At 47.4% G+C, this 24,413-nt stretch overlaps 2 protein-coding genes across 7 annotated transcripts in view; one reads left to right on the top strand and one right to left on the bottom strand.

Annotated features, from left to right (window-relative positions):
* APTX (aprataxin) overlaps positions 1 to 7,005 on the top strand; it is a 66,104-nt gene extending 59,099 nt beyond the window's left edge. For 3 of the 4 annotated variants that reach the window (XM_056569807.1, XM_056569806.1, XM_056569809.1), the window contains exon 8: positions 6,370 to 7,004. In XM_056569807.1, coding sequence (XP_056425782.1) covers positions 6,370 to 6,521 — 152 coding nt within the window. In that variant the 3' untranslated portion in view covers positions 6,522 to 7,004. Of the gene's footprint in view, positions 1 to 6,369 lie in introns of all 4 variants that reach the window. The other variant, XM_056569814.1, reaches the window with a different exon arrangement.
* Positions 7,006 to 11,295: 4,290 nt separating this feature from the next.
* ELP1 (elongator acetyltransferase complex subunit 1) overlaps positions 11,296 to 24,413 on the bottom strand; it is a 90,172-nt gene continuing 77,054 nt past the window's right edge. For 2 of the 3 annotated variants that reach the window (XM_056569725.1, XM_056569737.1), the window contains exons 36-37: positions 23,687 to 23,765; positions 11,296 to 11,886 (exon numbers count right to left, since the gene is read on the bottom strand). In XM_056569725.1, coding sequence (XP_056425700.1) covers positions 11,819 to 11,886; positions 23,687 to 23,765 — 147 coding nt within the window. In that variant the 3' untranslated portion in view covers positions 11,296 to 11,818. The remainder of the gene's footprint in view (positions 11,887 to 23,686; positions 23,766 to 24,413) is intronic. The other variant, XM_056569730.1, reaches the window with a different exon arrangement.

The raw sequence follows: 24,413 nt of genomic DNA, 5'->3' as shown, positions 1-24,413 counted from the left end.
TAAAATGTGTATAGGTAAAATAGGATTGCTGATCATGCAATATACAGAGATCTAAAAATGTAATTGTTTCTGAGCTGGTCTCTATGGTAAAGGAGATGCCCCAGTCATTCTGTGGGGAATAGTGAGGGAGGGTCCTGGTCCAAAAACTCAGCTGGACCTCTAGCATGTTCAATGTTACTATAGAGAGCTGTAACATCACGTGATAAGCATCCATCCTAGTTTCCATGGGATCTCTAGTAGGGATTTGATTAGATGGGACGAATCCCGAAGGTAGCTTTGTAATGACAGGACGTAGTCTTGTAGGTAGAGGTCTACATAATGTGCCACATTGCTGGTAGTGAAGTTTATATTTTTACCCTCTTCTATAGGATTCCATTGTGAGAACACAACAAGTCTAATGCACTAGTATACACCTTCTCACTTATACGATTTGTCCATATCCTCATCATTGTCCATAATAATATATCAACTAGTTTTTCAGCATTTCTTTCTGTGGTATTTTCATTCTATTACCACATCAATTCTACATCATTGCACACATTACTCACCATCTGCGTTCTCCCTGCTCAGTATATATGTCCACGGCTGGATCCAGCTTCATACCCTTGCTGGTTATATTCCAAAACCCGCACCCTATACAGCGATTCAGAGATTTTGTATTTGCTTTTACCCTTCTGCACGTACCACTTTCTATGAACTCCTATGCAACACTGCCACCTACTGGTGGAATTTTTAACTGGTTTTGCCGTCCAGCTATCAGCTGTCTCATCAATCCATATAGTGTTTTTTTTTATTGTGATTATTTTTTTTCTGTTTTTTTTTTTTTTTTTTTATTCAAAACATTTTATTTTGCATAAACAGAAATAACAGAAATGATGAGAAAAAATGGTATCAGGCAGAAAAAAAACAAGCATAAATAGTCAGTACAGGTCATGACCAGACAACATGAACAACAGAACATTAGTGCACGACAACAGAACCTAGTGCACAACAAGATTCCATACACAATGGCTGATGATGAAAACAAGAAAATGATAATAAAGACAACAAGTAAATAGGGGGGTGAAAAGTGTAGGAGCTGGAGGGAGAAGCACCTAAAAGAGAAAGCAAGAGGAAGGGGAGAGGGTAGGGATGTAGACGGAAAAAGGAGAAACCGCAGGGAACAAAGAAGAGGGAAGATGAGAGACAAGAAAAGGTGGGTAGAGGAGAGGATAGGACACTAGGAGGTCGCAGGGGGTGCAGTGTCCAGAAGAGCCTGGTATCATGAGGATTCCTGGAAAGTGAGCCAATCAAACCAAGTTTTAGTATAACGTTCATTCTCCGCAGGAGTCAGTGCCATAAGCTCCTCCATGCGTTGCGTTTTCGAGATTTCCATCACCCACTTGCAAACCGTCGGGGGCATTGGTGAACGCCACCTACGGGGAATGACCGTTTTGGCTGCTTGGAGGATATGACTTAGGAGGGATTTACGAAAAGAAGTAGAAGACATAGGGAATTGAAACAAGGCCGCCTCAGGTGAACTGGGAACAGAAATCCCAGTGACCACCCCAACAGTACGCAAGACATCCGACCAAAACTGCTTCAATGTGGGACAATCTCACCAGATGTGCAGGAGGGAGCCATGGGAGCCCGAAGAGGTCAGTAGGAGAGACGTCTCGTGCTAATCGTACCCACAGTTTGGTGGCAGAGTTATGCAGCAGGTCCAGTTAACGTGCATGCATAGCTGCCATGTAATAAAGGCGACAATCGCTCCCCCACCTCCTTGAGGCAAAACAGTACCGTTCGACTAAGACGCGAATGCCCGGACGCCCAAACGAAGGCCCCGAACCTGCCTTGCAAGGTCCGCCAAAATTAAGCTGGGAGGGCAATCAGTATGGTCTGGAGCAAATACAATAACTTCGGCAAGAGTGTCATTTTGACGGCATTGACCAAGTGAGCAGAGAATTGAGTGAGTAAGGGTGCACAATTACATTGGTAAACGCGGGAGAGATCGGCCGTGATTGTTGTCCCTAAATAAGTAATACCGGGGGAGGGCCAAGCATAAGGGAAATTAGTGCGTGTGGTATCGGCTAGGGGCTGCGGGAGAGACACATTTAACGCCTCTGATTTGGACACATTAATTTTAAAGTTGGACCAGTCCACAAACTCGGATAGCACGGACATCAAGGAGGGGAGAGAGATATGGGGGTTAGTGACGTATACTAGCAGGTCGTCAGCAAAAGCCGAACATTTATATTCGCATCCTCCAATCCTAACTCCTGAGATGTCCGGGCTACTGCGGATCGAGGCCAGCAGGTGTTCCATGATTAGGACATACAGTAAGGGGGATAAGGGGCACCCCTGGCGAGTACCGTTGGAGATGTGAAAGGGCCGGGAGAGGGCGCCATTGACCCTTAATCGAGCGGAGGGGGAATGATAGAGAGACAGGATTTTCGAGGAGAGGACAGGACCAAGGCCAATTGTGCAGAGTGTGTCTCGGAGGGAAGACCAGGATATCCGGTCGAACGCTTTTTCAGTGTCGAGGAAAAGAATCATGAAAGGGATGTTACGAGATTGGGCATACTGTATGATATCCAGGGTTTTGTCGTGAGTCTCCCTTCCCAGGATAAAGCCCACCTGATCAGGGTGGATGAGCCCGGGTAAATGAGCCCCAAGCCTATCAGCGATAAGTTTAGCAAAAATTTTCAAGTCCTCTTTTAAAGGTGAAATAGGTCTATAATTAGAGCACAATTGCGGGTTTTTGCCCAGTTTAGGGAGGACCGCGACATGGGCCGATGTGGATTGAGAGGGAAAGGGTACATAAGGGCCTACTTCGTTAAACGCAGCTAAAAGTATAGGGGCCAGGCGTTCGCCGAATGCTTTATAGAAGCCCGTTGTAAAGCCATCCGGGCCGGGACTCTTCCCTCCAGGCAAGGAGGAAATCACTCCTGCAAAAAGGGAGCATCCAGCTCCTCCGCAATGGCGGGGGATAGACTAGGAAGGTCAGTGGCAGGGAATGAGTCCCGCCCAGAGCCAGACTGGGTAACAGGGGGCAAGTTGTACAGGTCCATGCAATAAGTGGAACGCTTCGGCTATTTCAGGGGTAGTGTGTGCCTGTCCCCTCCACTTTCCACATGCTCATATGATAACTACTGGAAGGATTAAGATTTTCTAATAGAAGTAATTTTAACTTTCTGGAGCCAGTTGAGAATTTTTTTTTCTTCCTGGAATACCCGATGCCAGAAAGTTAAACAGATTTGTAAATTTACTTCTATTAAAAAAATCTTAATCCTTCCAGTAGTTTTTAGGGGCTCTATACTACAGAGGAAATGCTTTTCTTTTTGGAATTCTCTGATATCACGACCACAGTGCTCTCTGCTGACCATTTTAAGAACTGTCCAGAGCAGCATGAGGTCAGCAGAGAGCACTGTGGTCGTGACATCAGAGAATTCCAAAAAGAAAAGAATTTCCTCTGTAGTATATAGCCCCTAAAAAGTACTGGAAGGATTAAGATTTTTTAATAGAAGTAATTTACAAATCTGTTTTCACTTTCTGGCACCAGTTGGTTAAAAAAAAAAAAAAAAGGAGTACCCCTTTAACCCCTTAAGGACGAAGGACATATGAGTACGTCCTTGGTTCCGCTCACGTGATATAACGCGGGGTCCCACGGTGACCCCGCATCATATCACGGCAGGCCCGGCGTCATAGTGAAGCCGGGACCCGTCTCTAATAGCGTGCGCCACTGATCGCGGTGCCGCGCGCTATTAACCCTTTAGCCGCGCGCTCAAAGCTGAGCCACGCGGCTAAAAGTGAAAGTAAAAGTGCCCGGCTAGCTCAAGGAGCTGTTCGGGATCACCGCGGTATAATCGCGGCATCCCGAACAGCTGTACTACAGGAGGAAGGTCTCTTACCCTCCTTCCTGCAGTCCGATCGCCGATTGAATGCTTCAAGCCTGAGATCCAGGCTTGAGCAATCAATCGCCAAAAACAATGATCATTGCATCTCTATGGAGATGCATTGAACAGTGTTAAAGATCAGTAAATGCAATGTTATAGCCGCCTATGGGGGCTATAATATTGCAAAAAAAAAAGTGTAAAAAAATCATTAACCCTTTGAATTATCCCTTACCCTAATAAAAGTTTGAATCATCCGGCATTTCCAATAATACCGTATATACCCGAGTATAAGCCGACCCAAATATAAGCAGAGGCCCCTAATTTCAGCCCAAAATCTGAGGAAAAGTTATTGACTCGAGTATAAGCCTATACATCATCCCCCGCCTGTCATCATCCAGACCCCCATTAACACCCTCATCATCATCACTGCCTGTCATCATCCCCCCTCCATCATCACCGCCTGTCATCATCCCACACCCCCCCCTTCATCATCCCCCCTTCATCATCCCCCTGTCATCATCCCACACCCCCCCTTCATCATCCCCTTGTCATCATCCCACATCCCCCTGTCATCATCCCACCCCCCCCTTCATCATCCCCTTGTCATCATCACCACGTCATCAGCCCCCCCCTTCATCATCACCGCTTGTCAATGTCTGATACAGTGGTCTTCAACCTGCGGACCTCCAGATGTTTCAAAACTACAACTCCCAGCAAGCTGGGAGTTGTAATTTTGAAACATCTGGAGGTCCGCAGGTTGAAGACCACTGCGGCCTTCGACATCATCCAGACCCCCCCCCCTTTAGTTTTGTACTCTCCTCTGCTCGGCAGGACGTTAGGGTGCGCTGGTCCGGTGCTGTAGGACTGTCCGGTGGGGAGGTCATCCGGTTGGATAGTCGTTCCGGGCTGTCCATCTTCACCGGGGGGGCCTCTTCTGTATGCTTCGGGCCCGGAATAGAGGCGTTGCCTTGACAACGATGCAGTGGGACATTGCTAATGAACGTCCCTGTGCATCGTCGTCAAGGCAACGTGACTATTCCGGGGCCGGGCCCGAAGCGCGCAGAAGATGCCCACCTGGTGAAGATGGACAGCCCGGAACGACTATCCCACCGGACAGTCCTGCAGCACCGGACCAGCGCACCCTAACGTCCCGCCGAGCGGAGGGGAGTACAAAACTAAAGGGGGTGGGGTCTGGATGATGTCGAAGGCTGCAGTGGTCTTCAACCTGCGGACCTCCAGAGGTTTCAAAACTACAACTCCCAGCAAGCCTGTCATCATCCCACCCCCCCCCCTTCATCATCCCCTTGTCATCATCACCACATGTCATCAGCCCCCCCTTCATCATCACTGCTTGTCAATGTCTGATACAGTGGTCTTCAACCTGCGGACCTCCAGATGTTTCAAAACTACAACTCCCAGCAAGCCGGGGCGGCCATCGGCTGTCCGGGCTTGCTGGGAGTTGTAGTTTTGAAACATCTGGAGGTCCGCAGGTTGAAGACCACTGAGGGCGGAGAGTTCACTCGAGTATAAGCCGAGGGGGGTGTTTTCAGCTCGAAAAATCGTGCTGAAAAACTTTGCTTATACTCTAGTATATACAGTAAAAAAATAAACTGTAAATAAAAACAAAAATAAACGTGGTATTGCCGCGTGCGGAAATGTCAGAATTAAAAAAATATACAGCTAATTAAACCGCACGGTCAATGGCGTACGCGCAAAAAAATTCCAAAGTTCAAAATAGTGTATTTTTGGTCACTTTTTATATCATGACAAGATGAATAAAAAGCGATCAAAAAGTCAGATCAATGCAAAAATGGTACCGACAAAAACTTCAGATCACGGCGCAAAAAATGAACCCTCATAGCCCGCACGGAACACGGAAAAAATAAAAACGTTATAGGGATCAGAAGATGACAATTTTAAACATATACATTTTCCTGCATGTAGTTATAATTTTTTTCTGAAGTACAACAAAATCAAACCTATATAAGTAGGGTATCATTTTAACCGTATGGGCCTACAGAATAAAGATAAGGTGTCATTTTTACCGAAAAATTTACTACGTAGAAACGGAAGCCCCCAAAAGTTACAAAATGGCTGTATTTTTTCAATTTTGTTGCACAATTATTTTTTTCCCGTTTCGCCGTAGATTTTTGGGTAAAATGACTGATATAATTACAAAGTAGAATTGGTGGCGCAAAAAATAAGGCATAATACAGATTTTTAGGCGCAAAATTTAAAGTTATGATTTTTTAAAGGTAAGGAGGAAAAAACGAAAGAGCAAAAATGGAAAAACGCCCGGTCCTTAAGGGGTTAACACTTTGGACACCTTCACAATCCTTCATTTTATTCTGGCTTTTAGTACTACATGGTTCTTGGGTAAAGTGCAAATATTGGCAACATTCTCATGTATTGTACTGTACTTAACTTTTCCTCTTCTGGTAGTAATATATATTTGCTTATCCTTTTTTTTTTGTTTCCATTCTTCTTCCTTCAGAGGTTATAAACATGGTAAAATTAAATGGGAAAGTGACAGTGAAAGATGGCGCCTCAGAACTCCTTAAGTCTCCTCTCCAGTGTAATGTATGTAAAATCCAGCAAGCCACCATTCCTCAGTTAAAGGAACACTTAAAGAAACATTGGACTTAATACAGGGCTAAAGAAACACAAGCTTTTATTGCTGGGACCTAGAATCTGGGGATACACTATCAAACAATGCTTATCGTCTCTGCCTCATATAGACTACAGAACGTACAAGATTGGCTCATGATTTGCACAGTACATCACTGGTGCGTGTTAGACTTAAACTAAAACCACTTTTTTTTTTTATGACTAGCTATATATGCATTGCGATGGGCAGTTAATAGTAATAGATTATACGGATCAAGCAGTAAGTTATCTATATACCTCCCTTTCTGGGCTTTTCTGTGTTGGTTAATATAATTTTCCTTTGACCAGCACTTGATCACTCTTTAATCCCCACCAGGATAGCAGGTAAGAGTCACAATGGCCCAGGAAGCAGCAGATGTTTTTAGTTGGACATGTGAAAGTTAGGACGATGTCTATGTAAAAAAAAAAAATAATAATAATAATAAATAAACACAGCCCTGAATCCATTGTCTTTGCCTTCCCTGACACCCACATTGGTGTGCCTTTCGACAGTGCCCGGGGTGCCATGGGCTCAAGTGGCCAAAATGTTTTAATATTTGAATTTCCCACCTGGCTTAAGCCTCAGTGTTGTGCGCTGAACGCTTCCGCCAGAGAGGGTCCTGCATCCAGACAGGGAAGCGACCACGTCACTGCAGTGACATGGGAAGCTGGGGATTTTTAATGAAAATGGGCAGGAGCAGAAGCGGGGGGATTTGAATGTAAGGAGGGGGAGGGGGGTTTGCATGTAAGCAGGGGCAGGGTGGGGGAAGAATGGAAGAAGGGGCGGCATGGGGGTGAATGGGAGAGCGAGCGGGGGGATGGTGAATGGGAGAAGGAGCTGGGGGGATGGGGATGGTGAATGGGAGAAGGAGCTGGGGGGATGGTGAATGGAAGAAGGAGCTGGGGAGATGGTGAATGGAAGAGGGGGAGGGCATGGTGAATGGTACTGGGAGGCAGAAGGCTGGAAGCAACGTGGGTGGGTGGCTGAAGGCAATAGGTGTGGGAGAGTGTCTGCCTGCCTGCCTGCCTGCCTGCCTGCCTGCCTGCCTCACTGTGTGAGACCAGAGGTATTTGTGGGGAAAAAAGATAGGATGATGCCGGAAAGTACAGAGCCTAATTTTTTTCTTTTCTTTTTTGGCAGGTTCTGCGGTAAAGAGTTGTGGCTGGAAGAAACCCTCATGGCGGTCTGAGCAAGAAAAGTCAACGTCTCCGATCAAAGAAGACATCACCTGTGAGTCCTGAATATAGAAACACTGTAATCTACATAGCTAACAGATATATAGGTCATGTGTATTGCTTCTTTTTTTGCCATTTTTTGTTGTTCGTCTATTATTATTCAGTAAAGGTGCTTCTGCGGAAATTTTTGTTGGGGCGAGAATTGCCCCGAGCCAAAAAAGGTTGGGAAACACTGAACTGAAGACTCATCTCCTGGGCTACCCTACTTTTGTCAGTAAGTACAGTGTGGTGCATGCTGCAACCGCCTTTCCAGCAAAATTGGATGTAGCAGTTTTCAAAGTGGCTGTTCCAACAGATTTGGTAGCTAGGGATTCATCTTAGTGTCTGTCTGGTTCAAAAAGATAGTCTTTTTACATGACTGGTTAACTGATTATGCAAAACTACCCAAACACCTGGAGGTACAGCTGCTGTTTCTGGGGGGCTCATGGCTACGTTGTGCAGGTTCATAAGCTTCAGTATGCCAGAAATCTTGCCCCCTTTGACACACCTCTCACCAGCCAAGCCAAAACACACTGCTCTGATGAAGCGTGCTCTGCGCACGCATAACAGCTGTCACCCATTCTGCTGATCGAGGTTTGGCGTCCGTGTCCGGCCGCACTTTATGTTCACTTCTGCACTTTAAAATAAAAGAAGAATATCCTTCAACTGTTTTGGTGAGTGCTGCCATCTTCTTTCATGGAATTGATGCATTGACTGTTCTCTCTAGTTTGGTACAGCACCCGGTATAACTGTTTTCTGCTGGTTTCAAAAAGGAACTGTATGCATCGTGTTCTGCGAATTACCTTGCAGGTGTGCAGTCTAGTCTTTCCTGGGGCTTTGTGCCGACCACTGTGCCTCCATTGCTACTTAACTCTGCTCTGTACTGAGGAGGGTACTTCCTGGAGATGGCATAACTAACCATTTAGCTTCTAACGCTCTGTAGTTGGAGTGAAAAACTAATATTTAGGGAAAGGTGGTGTCATTGAGCTGCTTAGTATATTGTTTCTTCTCATTTATAAAACTTTATAAAAAAAAAATATATAGAAGCAAACAGCAGCATGGAATACAGGACCAACTACAGATCACCAGCCTCCTACTTCACACCTCTTAGTCAGATTGTGGGTTATGGTGCAAGTATAACATTATCCTTAAAGGGGTACTCCGGTGAAAACCTTTTTTCTTTTAAATCAACTGGTGGCAGAAAGTTAAACATATTTGTAAATTACTTCTATTAAAAAAATCTTAATCCTTCCTGTACTTATTAGCTGCTGAATACTACAGAGGAAATTCTTTTCTTTTTGGAATGCTCTCTGATGACATCACGAGCACAGTGCTCTCTGCTGACGTTATTATAATAATAATAATATAACAACGCTTTATTTATTGTTGTCCTTAGTGGGATTTGAACCCAAGTCCCCAGCACTGCAAGGCAGCAGTGCTAACCACTGAGCCACCATGCTGCCCTTAGCATACATCTGCTATGCATGGTTGCTAAAATGGACAGAGATGTCAGCAGAGAGCACTGTGCTCGTGATGTCATCAGTGTTCCAAAAAGAAAGTAATTTCCTCTGTAGCATTCAGCAGCTAATAAGTACTGGAAGGATTAAAAATGTTTTAATAGAAGTAATTTACAAATATGTTTAACTTTCTGGCACAAGTTGATTAAAAAGAAAAAAGGTTTTCACTAGAGTACCCCTTTAACCCCTTAACGACGCAGGACGTATATTTACGTCCTGCGCCGACTCCCGCGATATGAAGTGGGATCGTGCCGCGATCCCGCATCATATCGCGTCGGTCCCGGCGCTAATCAATGGCCGGGACCCGCGGCTAATACCACACATCGCCGATCGCGGCGATGTGCGGTATTAACCCTTTAGAAGCGGCGGTCAAAGTGAAACTGAAAGTGACCCGGCTGCTCAGTTGGACTGTTCGGGACCGCCGCGGTGAAATCGCGGCGTCCCGAACAGCTGACCGGACACCGGGAGGGCCCTTACCTGCCTCCCCGGTGTCAGATCGGCGAATGACTGCTCCGTGCCTAAGATCCAGGCAGGAGCAGTCAAGCGCCGATAACACTGATCACAGGCGTGTTAATACACGCCTGTGATCTGTGTAAGAGATCAGTGTGTGCAAAAAAAAAGTTTAAAAAAAAGTGTTAATAAAAGGCCATTTAACCCCTTCCCTAATAAAAGTTTGAATCACCCCTCTTTTCCCATAAAAAAAATAAAACAGTGTAAAAAAAATAAACATATGTGGTATCGCCGCGTGCGTAAATGTCAGAACTATAAAAATATATCATTAATTAAACAGTACGGTCAATGGCGTACGCGCAAAAAAATTCCAAAGTCCTAAAAAGACTATTTTGGTCACTTTTTATACCATTAAAAAATGAATAAAAAGTGATCAAAAAGTCCGATCAAAACAAAAATCATACCGATAAAAACTTCAGATCACGGCGCAAAAAATTAGTCCTCATACCGCCCTGTACGTGGAAAAATAAAAAAGTTATAGGGGTCAGAAAATGACATTTTTAAACGTATACATTTTCCTGCATGTAGTTATGATTTTTTCCCAGAAGTGTGACAAAATCAAACCTATATAAGTAGGGTATCATTTTAACCGTATGGACCTACAGAATAATGATAAGGTGTAATTTTTACCGAAATATGCACTGCGTAGAAACGGAAGCCCCCAAAAGTTACAAAATGGCGGTTTTTTTTCGATTTTGTCGCACAATGATTTTTTTTTCCGTTTCGCCGTGCATTTTTGGGTAAAATGACTAATGTCACTGCAAAGTAGAATTGGCGATGCAAAAAAATAAGCCATAATATGGATTTTTAGGTGGAAAATTGAAAGGGTTATGATTTTTAAAAGGTAAGGAGGAAAAAACGAAAGTGCAAAAACGGAAAAAACCTGAGTCCTTAAGGGGTTAAGCAAAGACTTTGGGTATATTCATGTTGCAAAGATGAAATATCGCCAATATTCACAGTTCTAATTTCCTTAGAGACATTTGCCTGTGCATACGTCATGTGTTATTTCCCCAAAAGGTTTACCTTCTATTTAAGAAAGTTTAAGCAAGTTTCAAAGTGTGGTCTGGGCTGGAGTGGGGTTGCACTAAAATGTCTGCTGTTGCAACCTTTTTTACAACCTTTCAAAAAAAAAAAAAAAATACAAAAATTAATCAATAAAAACAAAATCACTAACCACTGCAAAAGCAAAAATACATTTGACAAAAGGACTGAAGTTTAAAAAGTCACAACATTTTTCAGCAAATCGTTTTTTTTTGCAAATTGCAACAAATTTCCCCAAAATCTGTGTAAATTCAATTATTTCCCCCCTCTATGTAATTTATTTAGAACATCTCTGGTTTAGAAACAGGTAAGGATAGGTTCACACCACACCAAAGGTGGTGCCAGATTCCTTATGGCGTTTTAACAAGTAGAATCTGCAGAATTAATAGAACTTCAGACACAGATTTGAGCAAAGCCTAAACAGCACCAGAAAAAAAAAAAGTTTACAAGATGTATAAAAAAAGGTCAGTAAAGAGTTGAGGAGAAAATGAATTTTTTTCAAAAATGTATTTATGATACATATAAACACATCTGGGACATTTATCATTGAGTTTACCCCTTTTTCTTGTGTATTATTTTGCGCAGTGACTTTCATAGCGTCTTTTTTCCCAATGTTCTCAACGTGCTCGTGTACCATAGAAAGAAAAATGCTTTACACACTAATTTACTATTTCGCATTTTTTGTTTTGATATTAAAACTTTGCGCAAAAGACAACAGATTTTGTGCAAAAATAGAACACAGAGGAGTGCATAATGTGTCAGATGGTAGAAACATGAAGGAATGTCTGTTTGTGCAAAATCTAAGCTTGTTCATAAATTTTGCTCAGACATGCAAAACATAGAAAGCACTGACATGGTTTAAATGATTTCTACTTCACACCGACAAATCTCCCCCATCATATATAAATAACATGCTTAAACTGTGCGTTGACTTATTGGCTACCCAGAGACTGGCTGGATAGTGATGCGGTGTCTCGCTGAAATGCTGCTGGTCTTTGATATAGAGAGACTGTCTTAGTCAAGTAGGTCAAGCTTCCACTGAATGGTTTTATTAAGTTTTGGAGCAATGAAGAGTTCAGATTCTGAAAAAGGAAAAGAACAGTTAAAAGGCTGGGTTCACTCAAAGTTTTATGGAGCTCATTTTGGTGCATATTATACACAAAACCAAATGCAATACCATGGTTTGCACTGTGCCTGGCAGCATGTATTTTAATTGTGTAATTCACAATTCATTTGGGCCCCATTTTTCGTAGTTTTACGAAAACCAGGAGCCAACTGAGAAACTATAATATAAAGATCTGCAGCTTTGTTTGTGTTTTAGACCACTCCTGGTGTTGGTAAAAATACTAACCACAATAAGGTCCTTTGAAGTTCTGTTATGTATGAAATCCTGGAAGTATTGCTGAAAGGAGCTTAGAAATCAATAGGTCCACATTCCCTTTCCTCCAAGCCACACTACTTCACTTCGATGAAAAACAGGTCAACCCTGCTTCAGGTTATGGATTCATGCTGCAAGACAGGCTACCTTGTTAGAAACAGCGATGGCTTAGGCCATGTTCACACTATGGAATTCTCGCAGAATTCCACGGTGTGAACTTAAGAGTGTGAATGCATCTAAGCGAGACCCGTTCACACTGCGGAATTTCTGCCGCTGAAATTGTTACACACAAAGAAAGAACATGTTCATTCTTTGCGCGGATTCCGCGAGCACTGCATAGCCGTCAATGGTGACTGCTCAGTGCCCCGCGGCCCTAGCACCGAAGTACCTACGGCGGCGGCCGCCAGGCGCAATCTCCGCTCGCGGAATTCAGCGAACGGAGATTCCGCAGTGTGAACGCACCCGTACACTGAAATGCCACAGTGTTTCAGAGAAAATATAAGATAAAGTTAATGACTAAATAAGGAACCTTAAAACATAACTTTTGATGTGCACACCAATTAAAATGTACAAATATGTATATAGTATCAAAAAAGGAGATTTTTTAACACTCACCATAAAATCTCTTTCTCAAAGGATCCATTGGGGGACACAGACCGTGGGTGTATGCTGCTGTCTCTAGGAGGTGTGACACTATGGTAATAAAAAAAGTCAGCTCCTCCCACCAGGATATACCCGCCTCCAGGCCCTGAACTAATCAGTTTTAGTTCCAGAGCAATAGGAGGGGACAGACAGGTCAAAGAAGACCCAAACTGTCCGAGAACCAGAAGAAAAAATACAACTGAACACACCCTCGGACAGAGAACCGAAGAAAAACCCCAAAAAAGGGTGGGAGCTGTGTCCCCCCCCAATGGATCCTTCGAGAAAGAGATTTTACGGTAAGTGTTAAAAAATCTCCTTTTCTCTATCGGCTCCATTGGGGGACACAGACCGTGGGACATACCAAAGCTGTCCCTTGGGTGGGCAGACGGCTGATCCACTGCCGCCTGCAACACTTTACGGCCCAGACTAGCATCAGCCGATGCGAAGGTATGAACCCTGTAGGACCTCGAGAAAGTGTGCAAAGACGACCAGGTAGCCGCCTTGCAAATCTGCGAGGCCGAGGCTCTGTTCTGGAGAACCCAGGATGCCCCAACAGAACCGGTAGAATGAGCCACAACCCTGAAAGAGGAATCTTCCCCTTACAGCGATAGACGTCCGAAAAGGCAGACCAAGTCCACCGAGAAATGGTGGCCTTGGAAGCAGGTTGTCCCATACAACGACCTTCCGTGAGGACGAAAAAGGAATGACACTGATGAAACGAAGAATAGAGAGATAGGACCTAACAACCCGAACCACATCCAGTTTGTGGAGTAAATGCTCCTTAGGATGAGAAGGAGCGGGACAAAAAGACAGGAGGACAACGTCCTCATTGAGATGAAAAGCCGAAACCACCTTAGGCAAAAAGGAAGGATCTGGCCGGAAAACAACCTTGTCCTGGTGGACCACCAGAACGGAGAACGGCAGGAGAGAGCCACCAATTCAGACACCCTCCGGATGGAGATGACAGCAACAAGAAACGCCACCTTCCAAGAAAGGAGGCGCAGAGACACCTCTATAAGGGGCTCAAAGGGTGCACCCTGGAGGGCACTAAGAACCAGATTCAAGTCCCAACTGGGAAAGGGTGACCGGTAAGGAGGGACAGCATGCGCCACTCCTTGAAGGAAGGTCCGGACATGAGAATTAGAAGCCAGAGGACGCTGGAAAAGAAAAGGCCGAAACCTGACCCTTAAGGGAATTGAGAGGCAACCCCAGTTCCAAACCCGACTGCAAAAGGAGAGAAGACGGGGAACCGAGAAAGTCACAGGAGACAGGACCTGAGCGTCACACCAGCGAAAATAAGACCGCCAAGTACAGTGGTAAATTTTTGCCGAGGAGGGCTACGAGCCCTGAGCATGGTGAGAAAGACTTGGGAAGAGAACCCGCGGGCCATCAAATGCAGCGACTGTAAATTGGGGTGGCAAAGAGGACCCTGTGAGAGCCGCCTTGGCGATTTATGTACGCCACGGCCGTGGCATTGCCCGACTGGACGCAGACAGGATGGGACCGAAGCCGAGACACCCAAAGAAAAAGACAAGGAAGAATCGCCCGTAGTTCCAATATGTTAATAGGAAGAAGGGCTTCTCGGGGAGACCAGAGTCCCTGAACCGTCCAATCCCCGAACATACCGCCCCAGCCCGACCGACTGGCATCCGTTGTAACTACCTGCCAGTGAAGGGGAAGAAATGACCCTCCCTGAAGAAGGGGGGAGCGGAGCAACCAGAGCAGAGACTGACGGAGGGAAGAATCGCCAGCTGAAGAGGGTGGTAATGAAACTGGGCAAAGGGTACTGCCTCCATGGCCGCCACCATCCGACCCAGGACTTTCATACAAGTCCGGATGGAAACTGGGACCCGAGCCCGAAGGGAGCGGACTCCTGACATAAGAGTCGGACGTTTGACCGTCGGAAGGCAAATTCGGGCAGGGGCCGTCTTGAAGTGAAGTCCCAAGAAGATCAGAAACTGGGTGGGAGAGAGGACTGACTTGTCCCGGTTGACAATCCACCCGAAGCGATCCAGAGTGTGAAGGGTGACATCCACATTCTCCAGAGACTGGGCTCTGGTAGGAGCCTTGATGAGAAGGTCGTCCAGGTAGGGTATCACAGAGACTCCCCTCGACCGCAACAGGGCGCAAGGATCTTGGTAACGACCCGAGGAGCCATAGCCAGGCCAAAGGGGAGGGCTACGAATTGAAAATGCCCCTCCGGAACCGCAAAGCGGAGATACCGATGATGGCCTGGAAATAATGGCACATGGAGGTAGGCATCCTTGATGTCCACCGAAGGAAGAAACTCCCCTTGTTCTAGGGATGCCACTTCCGAACGGAGATATTCCATTCGGAAGTGGCGGATGAGAAGATGACGGTTGAGATGCTTGAGGTCTAGGATTGGTTGTACAGAACCGTCCTTCTTGGGGACCACAAAAAGAATGGAATAGGAACCCCCAAAAAACGTTCCCCTGGAGGAAATGGTAACTATAACCCCTTGGAGAAGCAGAGACTGGAGAGCCTCTCGAAATTGCTTCGCCAGAGAAGGAGACCGGGGGGCCCGGGATCGAAAAAAGCGATCCCTCGGGAGGGAGGCGAATTCGATTCGGTAACCGTTGGACACCACGTCCCTGACCCAGGAGTCCTGAATGTGTGAGGTCCAGATGTCTCGAAAAAGTAAGAGACTACCTCCTACCCGAGAAAAAACTGCAGGTGGGGGCTTCACTTCATGCGGAAGTGGGTTTGCGGTTGCCTGATTTGGTTGCAAACCAGCCAGAACGGCTGGTGTCCGACTTCCAAGACGGGTGCGCCCGGAACGAGGGAGCCTTCTTGTCCCGCGAAGGCGCCTGCTCAGACCCCTTGCTGGGGCCAAGGGTCCGAAAGGAAGAGGACTTCCTTTGGGAAGTGGAGCACGCCTTGTTTTAAGGCAACAAGGAACCCTTACCCCCCGTCGCCTCAGAGATAATCTCGTCAAGGCGCTTGCTAAAAAGACGGCCACCTGTAAAAGGAAGCTCAGTGAGAGACCTTTTGAAAGAGGCATCCGCATTCCAAGCTTTAAGCCACATAGAACGGCGGAGAGCAGCTAGGTGACCCACAGCAAAAGCAGAACGGGCTGACGGCATGGAAGCTGTGCACAGAAATTCCCCAGCTTAGAGCATTGGAGGGCCAGAGCAGATAGATAATCTGGGGGGATCCCGCTAGGATACCCTGACTGATAGGCACCACTCTGATAGGGCCTTGCACGCCCATGTCGAGGTGAAGACCCAGGCGCTGACCATTGGCGAGGGGGGGTGAACAGCGCATATAAGCAATGTCTGTGCCCCCCTTACTCGCAATGGGAAAACAGGGAACCGGAGTCCCCACCTGAAAATAAGAAAGAAAAAGGAATAAAAAACTAACACGTCCTATACTAGGAAAACAATAAATCAGAAGGAGAATTCCAGACCATGTCCACCTCCTGCAAGACACTAAGCTAAAACTGATTAGCTCAGGGCCTGGAGGCGGGTATATCCTGCTGGGAGGAGCCGACTTTTTTTTATTACCATAGTGTCACACCTCCTAGAGACAGCAGCATACACCCACGGTCTGTGTCCTCCAATGAAGCCGATAGAGAAATTAGCAATTCGCCATCAGTGTATGGCCACATATAAAGTTACAGTATCACCACCTAAGGATAGGGATACGTTGCTGTAGCGCAACTACCAATTCCCTCCTATACATACCTTGCTGTTGCGCATGTGGGATATTATAGTATTAATGTATTGTGGTTTTAAACATTTAATGAGAGCCTGTCAGCATGCACCCTCAGGTAGAATATAGTGCATGCGCGACATCCTCCCGTCTAAACCACCACAGATATAGGAATAAAAATAGTCTCGATAACCAACTATTCCACACACTTATTAAATAACACTACAGCGCACCCATACGTGATCACATTCCTCCTTGTATCATTCAAACGTAGGCATGTGTACACAGGGCATAATAAGGAGATTTTTTAACACTTACCGTAAAGTCTCTTTCTCGAAGGATCCATTGGGGGACACAGACCGTGGGTGTATCTTGCTGTCTCTAGGAGGTGTGACACTATGGTAATAAAAAAAAGTCAGCTCCTCCCAGCAGGATATATCGGCCTTCAGGCTCTGAGCTAGTCAGTTTAAGTTCCAGAGCAATAGGAGGAGACCAATAGGGCAAAGAAAAAATCCCAAACTGTCCGAGAACCGGAAGAAAAAACACAACTGAACACACCCTCGGACAGAGAACCAAAGGAAAAACCCAAAAAGGGCGGGAGCTGTGTCCCCCGATGGATCCTTCGAGAAAGAGATTTTACAGTAAGTGTTAAAAAAATCTCCTTTTCTCTATCGGCTCCATTGGGGGACACAGACCGTGGGACGTACCAAAGCCGTCCCTTGGGTGGGCAGATAAGTAATCAGGCAGACGGCCGATCCACTGCCGCCTGCAAGACTTTACGACCCAGACTAGCATCAGCCGATGCGAAAGTATGAACTCGGAAAAACCTTGAGAGAGTGTGCAAAGATGACCAGGCAGCCGCCTTGCAAATCTGCGAGGCCGAGGCTCTATTCTGGAGAGCGCAGGAAGCTCAACAGAACGTGTGGAAGGAGCCACAACCCTGAAAGGAGGAATCTTCCCCTTACAGCGAAGGCTTCCGAAATGGCGGACCGAATCCAGCGAAAAATGGTGGCCTTGGAAGCTGGTTGTCCCTTGCGACGACCTTCTCCAGCTTGAGTGGTAAGCGCTCCTCAAGATGAGAAGGAACCGGAAAAAAGGGATGAGAGGACATTGTCCTCATTGAGAGGAAAGGCCGAGACTACCTTAGGTAAAAGGGAAGGAGCTGGTCAGAAAATGGCCTTGTCCTGGTGGATCACCAGAAAGGAAGAACGGCAGGAAAGAGCTGCCAATCCAGACACCCTCCGGATGGAGGTGATAGCCACAAGAAACGCCACTTTCCAAGAAAGGAGGCGAAGAGACATCTCTCTAAGGGGCTCAACGGGTGCACCCTGGAGGGCACTCAGAACCAAAGTCAAGTCCCAAGGGGGAGAAGGTGACCGTTAAGGAGGAACAGCGCGCGTCACTCCTTGCAGGAAGGTCCGGACATGAGGATTAGAAGCCAAGGGCCGCTGGAAAAGAACAGTCAGGGCCAAAACCTGACCTTTAAGGGAACTGAGGGACAACCCCAGTTCCAACCCAGACTGCAAAATGGAGAGAAGACGGGGAACCGCGAAGATCACCGGGGAGAAGACCTGAGCTGCACACCAACGAAAATAAGACAGCCAAGTGCGGTGGTAAATTCTTGCGGAAAAGGGGCTTACGAGCCCTGAGCATGGTGAAAAGACTTGGGAAGAGAACCCGCGGTCTCAACCGCCACGCCGTCAAATACAGCGACTGTAAATTGGGGTGGCAAAGAGGACCCTGAGCGAGTAGATCTGGGCAGAGTGGAAGGCGCAGAGGACCGTCGTCCAGGAGCTGGACTACGTCGGCGTACTACAACCTTTGGGGCCAATCTGGAGCTACCAGAATGGCGGAGACGTCCTCTGCCTTGAGCTTTCCCAGCACTCTGGACAGGAGCGGAAGAGGGGGAAACATATAAGGTAGGGCAAACCCTGCCCAATGAATCACTAGGGCATCCACGGCCAAGGCCTGAGGGTCTTGGGACTGGGACACAAACGGAAGAATTTTCCGAATATGCCGGAACGCGAAGAGGTCCACGTCCAGAAAGCCCCAGAGACCGCAGCGCTGCGTGAAGACCTCCGGAAGAAGAGACCACTCGCCAGGGGGTGGGTGAGGACCGACTGAGGAAGACCGCTTCCCCGTTGAGCACTCCCGAAATGTGAAAAGCCGAAATGGCCGGAACCTTGTTCTCCGCCCAGGAGAGAATCTTGGCCACCTCGGCCATGGCTGCCGAGCTGCGAGTGCTGCCCTGTCGATTTATGTATGCCACGCCGTGGCGTAGTCTGACTGAACGCGGACAGGACGGGACTCCCAATGAAGAAAACAAAGAAGAATCACCCTTAAGTCCAATATGTTTATCGGAGGAAGGGTCTCCGGAGGAGACCAGAGTCCCTGAACCGTCCAATCCCTGAACACACCGCCCCAGCCCGACAGGCTGGCATCCGTTGTAACAACCCGTCAGTGAAGGGGAAGAAGGGACCGCCCTTGGAGAAAAAAGGGGGGAGCGAAGCCACCAGAGCAGAGACTAACGGACCCTGAGGGGGGAGAAAAATCTGACGATTGAGGGACAGAGGAGACCTGTTCCATAGAGAGGGAATCGCCAGTTGAAGGGGGACGGTAAAGAAACTGGGCAAAGGGTACGGCCTCCATAGATGCCACCATCCGACTCAGGACTTTCATACAAGTACGGATGGAGACCGATACCTGGGTCCGAAGGGAGCGGATCCCCGCCCGTAGCGCCAGACGTTTGTCCGGCGGAAGACAAATTCGGGCAGAGGCCGTGTCGAATCGAAGTCCCCAAAAGTTTAGAGACTGGGTAGGACGGAGGACTGACTTGTCCCGGTTGACCATCCGCCCGAAGCGAGTCAGAGTGTGGAGAGTGACGTCCAGATTCTCCAGAGTCTGGGCTCTGATTGGAGCCTTGATGAGAAGGTCGTCCAGATAGGGTATCCCCGAGATACCCCTCGACCGTAAGCCCGTCACTGGCGCAAGGATCTTTGTAGATACCCGAGGAGCCGTGGCTAGACCAAAGTAGAGGGCTACGAATTGAAAATGCCCCTCCGGAACCGCAAAGCAGAGGTACCGATGATGGCCCGGAAATATTGGCACATGGAGGTAGGCATCCGTGATGTCCACCGATGAAGGAACTCCCCTTGTTCCAGGGACGCTACCACCGAGCAGAGATATCCCATTCGGAAGTGGCGCTTGAGGTCTAAAATTGGTCCACAGAACAGACCTTCTTGGGGACCACAAAAAGATTTGAATAGAAAAACCCCGAAAACGTACCCCACGAAATTGCTTCGCCAGAGGAGGAAACCGGGTGGCCCGGGATCGAAAAAAGCGATCTCTCGGAAGGGAGGCGAATTCAATCCGGTAACCGTTGGACACCACGTCCCCTGACCCAAGGGTCCTGAACGTGAGCGGTCCAGATGTCTCGGAAAAACCAAGAGACGACCTCTGCAGAATTGGGTTTTGCCGTTGCCCGATTCGGGTGCAAAACTGCCAGAGCGGTTGGAAACCAACTTCCAAGACGGGCATGCCCGGAACGAAGGAGCCTTTCTGTCCCGTCCAGACCCTTTACTGGGGCCAGAGGTCCGAAAGACCGAAAGGAAAAGGGCTTCCCTTGGAAAGTAGGGCGAGCCTTATTTTGAGGTAACAAGGAACTCTTACCTCCCGTTAACTCAGAGATAATCTCATCAAGGCGTTTGCTAAAAAGACGGCCGCCCGTAAAGGGAAGTTCAGTGAGAGACCGTTTGGAAGCGGCATGCGCATTCCAAGCTTTAAGCCACATAGAGCGGCGGAGGGCCGCTAGATGACCCACAGCAAAGGCAGAACAACGGCTGACTGCATGGAAGCTGCGCACAGAAAGTCCCCAGCTTTAGCGCATTGGAGAGTAAGAGCAGATAGATCCTCGGGGGGGGGGGGGGGAACCCGCTAAGATATCCTGATGGAGCTTTTGGCACCCCTCTGACAGGGCCTTCGACACCCATGTCGAGGCAAAGATGTGTAGAAGAGAAGAGCCAGCTGGTTCAGAAGCGAACTTCGCTAAAGATTCTACCTTCTTGTCCGCGGGTGGATCCACTGGTGGATCCACTGAGGGAGGGGAAGCCACCTTAGCGACAAAGTCCTTGTCAAATGGATAACATTCTTGAATTGTCTTGATTCCCGGAAATCTCTTGTCTGGATGTTTCCATGCGGATTCCAGAATGCCATCAAAGTCAGCGTGAGAGCTGAACCTTTTAGGTGCTGGCTGAGCACGATGAAAGGATACTTCTGGATAGACATCCGAAGATCCTGGGTCCTCCAAGTGAAAGGTGTCTCTTATGGCTGTCACCAATGAGTGCACCGTTGCAATTGAGTCCGAGCGGTCCTCTGGATCAGATGCCGGTTCGGAAGCCTCGTCCACTAGTTCACCAGGGGAATGTGAATGAGTAGAGGCAGTCCTGGAGGGGGGCGACCCAGACTGGGTACGCGGCTCTGGCGAGGCAGAGCGGCGACTCCAAGAACGTCGTCTGAAGGAGCGACGTTTGTGCCCAGATGATAGGGGGGGGGGGGGCGGGACCCGCGAGGGGAACGCTCACGTCTATCTGAAGACTCAATGGAAGAGTCAGACGAGGCACCCCAGCACGCTTAACGTGAAGTACGAGGAGACGGAGAGCGAGCCCTCTCCGAGGTCCTGCGCAGGGAAGACCCCTTCAGGGCGGACACCATTACCCGGGGGACCTCAGCCACCGAACGGGAGATTTGGGTCAAGTCAGCCCTATACTGGGTCAGGGAAGAAACCCAGGGTGGTGGAGCGGCTGAACCCACCGGGACCGAAGGGGCACCAGGGGGTCTGGGGGAGCAGGCAGAGCAAGTGGCTCGGCAGAGCCAGGCATTTTGGTACTACAGTGATTACAGGCACTTTGGTACTACAGTGATTACAGGCACTTTGGTACTACAGTGATTATAGACCAAAAAGTCTATGCATCTTGGCAGCTGCGGAGAGGAGAACAGCTCCATGCAGCTAGAGTGAGAAAGTGAAGGCCAATGGTAGAGTGGGGCGTGCCCGCAGCAGAGGCACTAACTAGTTGGCCCCCCCCTCTGACTGAAATTCGCCCCCACGGCGCTGATTGGAGGCTGATGCGCGCCTCAGAAGAGCTCCGACAGCCCTGTGGGTGGAGCTAAAAACCAGGCCGAGAGGGAGCTGTAATGGCGCCCGCTCCTTGTCCCGAGTGCACATGTAATTCACATATGCGCTCGGGGGAACAGAGCTGGCGGTTAAGACGCCGGCAGAGACTGCCGGAGAAAACGAAAGTAAGCCGGCGCTGAGAGCACCCGGCTCGTACCAGCGCCGCGGCTGTCAACCGCATATAAGGCGCTGGCAGCGAAAATGAAAGTAAGCCAGCCCGAACTGGCGCCGCGGCTTGCAAATAAGGCGCTGTTCACACACAGAGCCAATATAACATACATGCCCCCTCAGAGAGCCACTGCTCTCAGTGCTAAACAGAACATACATGCCCCCTCAGAGAGCCACTGCTCCCCCAGAATAAAATCCATTCCCAGTAAGCCAGCCCAACCTTAAAAGGTGGGCCAGAAACAGGGGGTCTCCAGCAGTTGCAAGTCCGGTCCCAGGACTTGTCTTACCTGAGGAGAAAGAGGGAAAGTACTTACCTCAGTCAGAAGAACTTACCTAATGAAGTCTTCAGTGAAGTCTTCAGTCAGCTTTAGTTACCTGCATCACACCTGGCTGCTATGCGCGAGCGAGGCGAGCAGGAAAAATAGGGGGACCCAGACCCATGGGGTACCACCCAGGCGCTGACCGTTGGCGAGGGGGGGGTTAACAGTGCATATACGCAGTGTCTGTGCCCCCTTACTCGCAATGGGGAAACAGTGAACCGCAGTTCCTGAGTCCCCACCTGAAAACAGAAAAGAAAAAAGGAATAAAAAACTAACACGTCCCTATACCAGGAAAACAAAAAACAGAAGACCAGGTCTGGAGCAAACCAGACCCATCCACCTTATTCAGACACTAAGCTTAAACTGACTAGCTCAGAGCCTGGAGGCGGGTATATCCTGCTGGGAGGAGCTGACTTTTTTTATTACCATAGTGTCACACCTCCTAGAGACAGCAGCATACACCCACGGTCTGTGTCCCCCAATGGAGCCGATAGAGAAATATATATATTCTCAGGTACCGCACACACTAATTGATCATCTATTCTGGAGTAGGTATGACAGCCCCAGTAATAATCATGTCAATTAGCTACTAATGTTAGGCGCACACAGATCTCCAAAGGAAATTGCGGTATTATATTCCTGTGTGTTTTATTTTCCTGTGCATTTTATATTCACAGTAGATCACAGTTCACACTGTAATGTATACAATAACATAAAGGATGACTATGCAGGTAGACTTGGGCATATTTCTAGTCACCATTAGTCAGTTGTGATATTTTCATCCCTAGGTAGTCATCCACATGCTATTGTGTTATAATTACTTTTATAAATGCGCTTTGTAGAATTGTATTTTGTATTCAGTGTGGTAGTTGCTGACACAATGTCCATATTAATTGTCCACAATCACAGCACAAGTGTACATCAGTACGATATTCCAGCCGCATCGCATATCAATGTCAAAATGTTCCACGCCTTCAATACCCATAGAGCAGAAATAACCCAGCACTTCACCAGTGTATCGATAGAGCTTCAGAAATTGTTCACCATATGTTATTGGTACAGTGTGCTACATTGCCTTATATCTCCACACTATACTGAGGAATGGTTATGTAGCACACTGTACCAATAACATGTAGTGAACAATTTCTGAAGATCTATTGATACACTGGTGAAGTGCTGTGTGCTGCGTTATTGTGTAGTCATTGTGTAATGCAGTGTTTTCCAAACAGTGTTTCTCCAGCTGTTGCAAAACTACAACTCCCAGCATGCCCGGACAGCCAATGGCTGTCTGGGCATGCTGGGAGTTGTAGTTTTGCTACAGCTGGAGACACAGTTTGGAAAACACCGGTGTAGTGTCTAAGTAAAGTGAAAGGGAGTTGCATTGTAACCATGGTAAAGAGCTGTCCACTTCTGGGTTTGTACATTGTTTACATCTGGGTGCTGCAGCTTTACAGTGCTGTGGATAGGCCATTAATGAATTTTCCGTGGAAAACGCCTGTACATTCAAAGACATTTCTGACCTGGACCCTTACCTTGCTCTGTAGGTTTTATTGTTTTCTGCTGTTGATAAGATGACATTATGCTATTAGCAGTTGAATGAGGACCTAAAACCTGAAAAGAAAGTGTATATTGGGATTTACTTTTTTAAATTGAACTGAAAAATGTACACAAAAATAGCTTTTTATGTGAGAACATGTAGCACTTGACTACACACTGCAGTTTCTGCGGGACTTTCTTTTTTAAGCCAATCCAGAAAAATCTCTCAAGTCTTTAATAATTGTCCCTTTACTTCTGACATTAGTATTTCACAAGATATCTACAGGACAGGTCATGACCTATCCAGTATGCGTGCCACATAGCTATGGCAGACTCCTGAAGAGCTCCAATATGGCTGCTTTGCAAGACAAATATTCTCTATAGAAGACTGGAAAAGCTGGGTGGCAGGCAGTACACAGTGCAGGGCTCACAGTACTCCCCCAGCTTTTTCAGTCTCCTGAACGGATAAGCTGTCTGGAGAAGAAGTGCAGCAAAAAAGTATTTAGTCAGCCACCAATTGTGCAAGTTCTCCCACTTAAAAAGATGAGAGTAGCCTGTAATTTTCATCATGGGTATACCTCAACTATGAGAGACAGAATAAGAAAAAATAATCTATAAAATCACAGTCTGTTTTTTAACCCCTTAACGACGCAGGACGTATATTTACGTCCTGCGCCGGCTCCCGCGATATGAAGCGGGATCGCGCCGCGTTCCCGCATCATA

Source organism: Hyla sarda, chromosome 1 (assembly GCF_029499605.1).
Source record: "Hyla sarda isolate aHylSar1 chromosome 1, aHylSar1.hap1, whole genome shotgun sequence".
NCBI classification, from domain to species: Eukaryota; Metazoa; Chordata; class Amphibia; order Anura; family Hylidae; genus Hyla; species Hyla sarda.
This window is presented reverse-complemented; position numbering and strand designations above follow the sequence as displayed.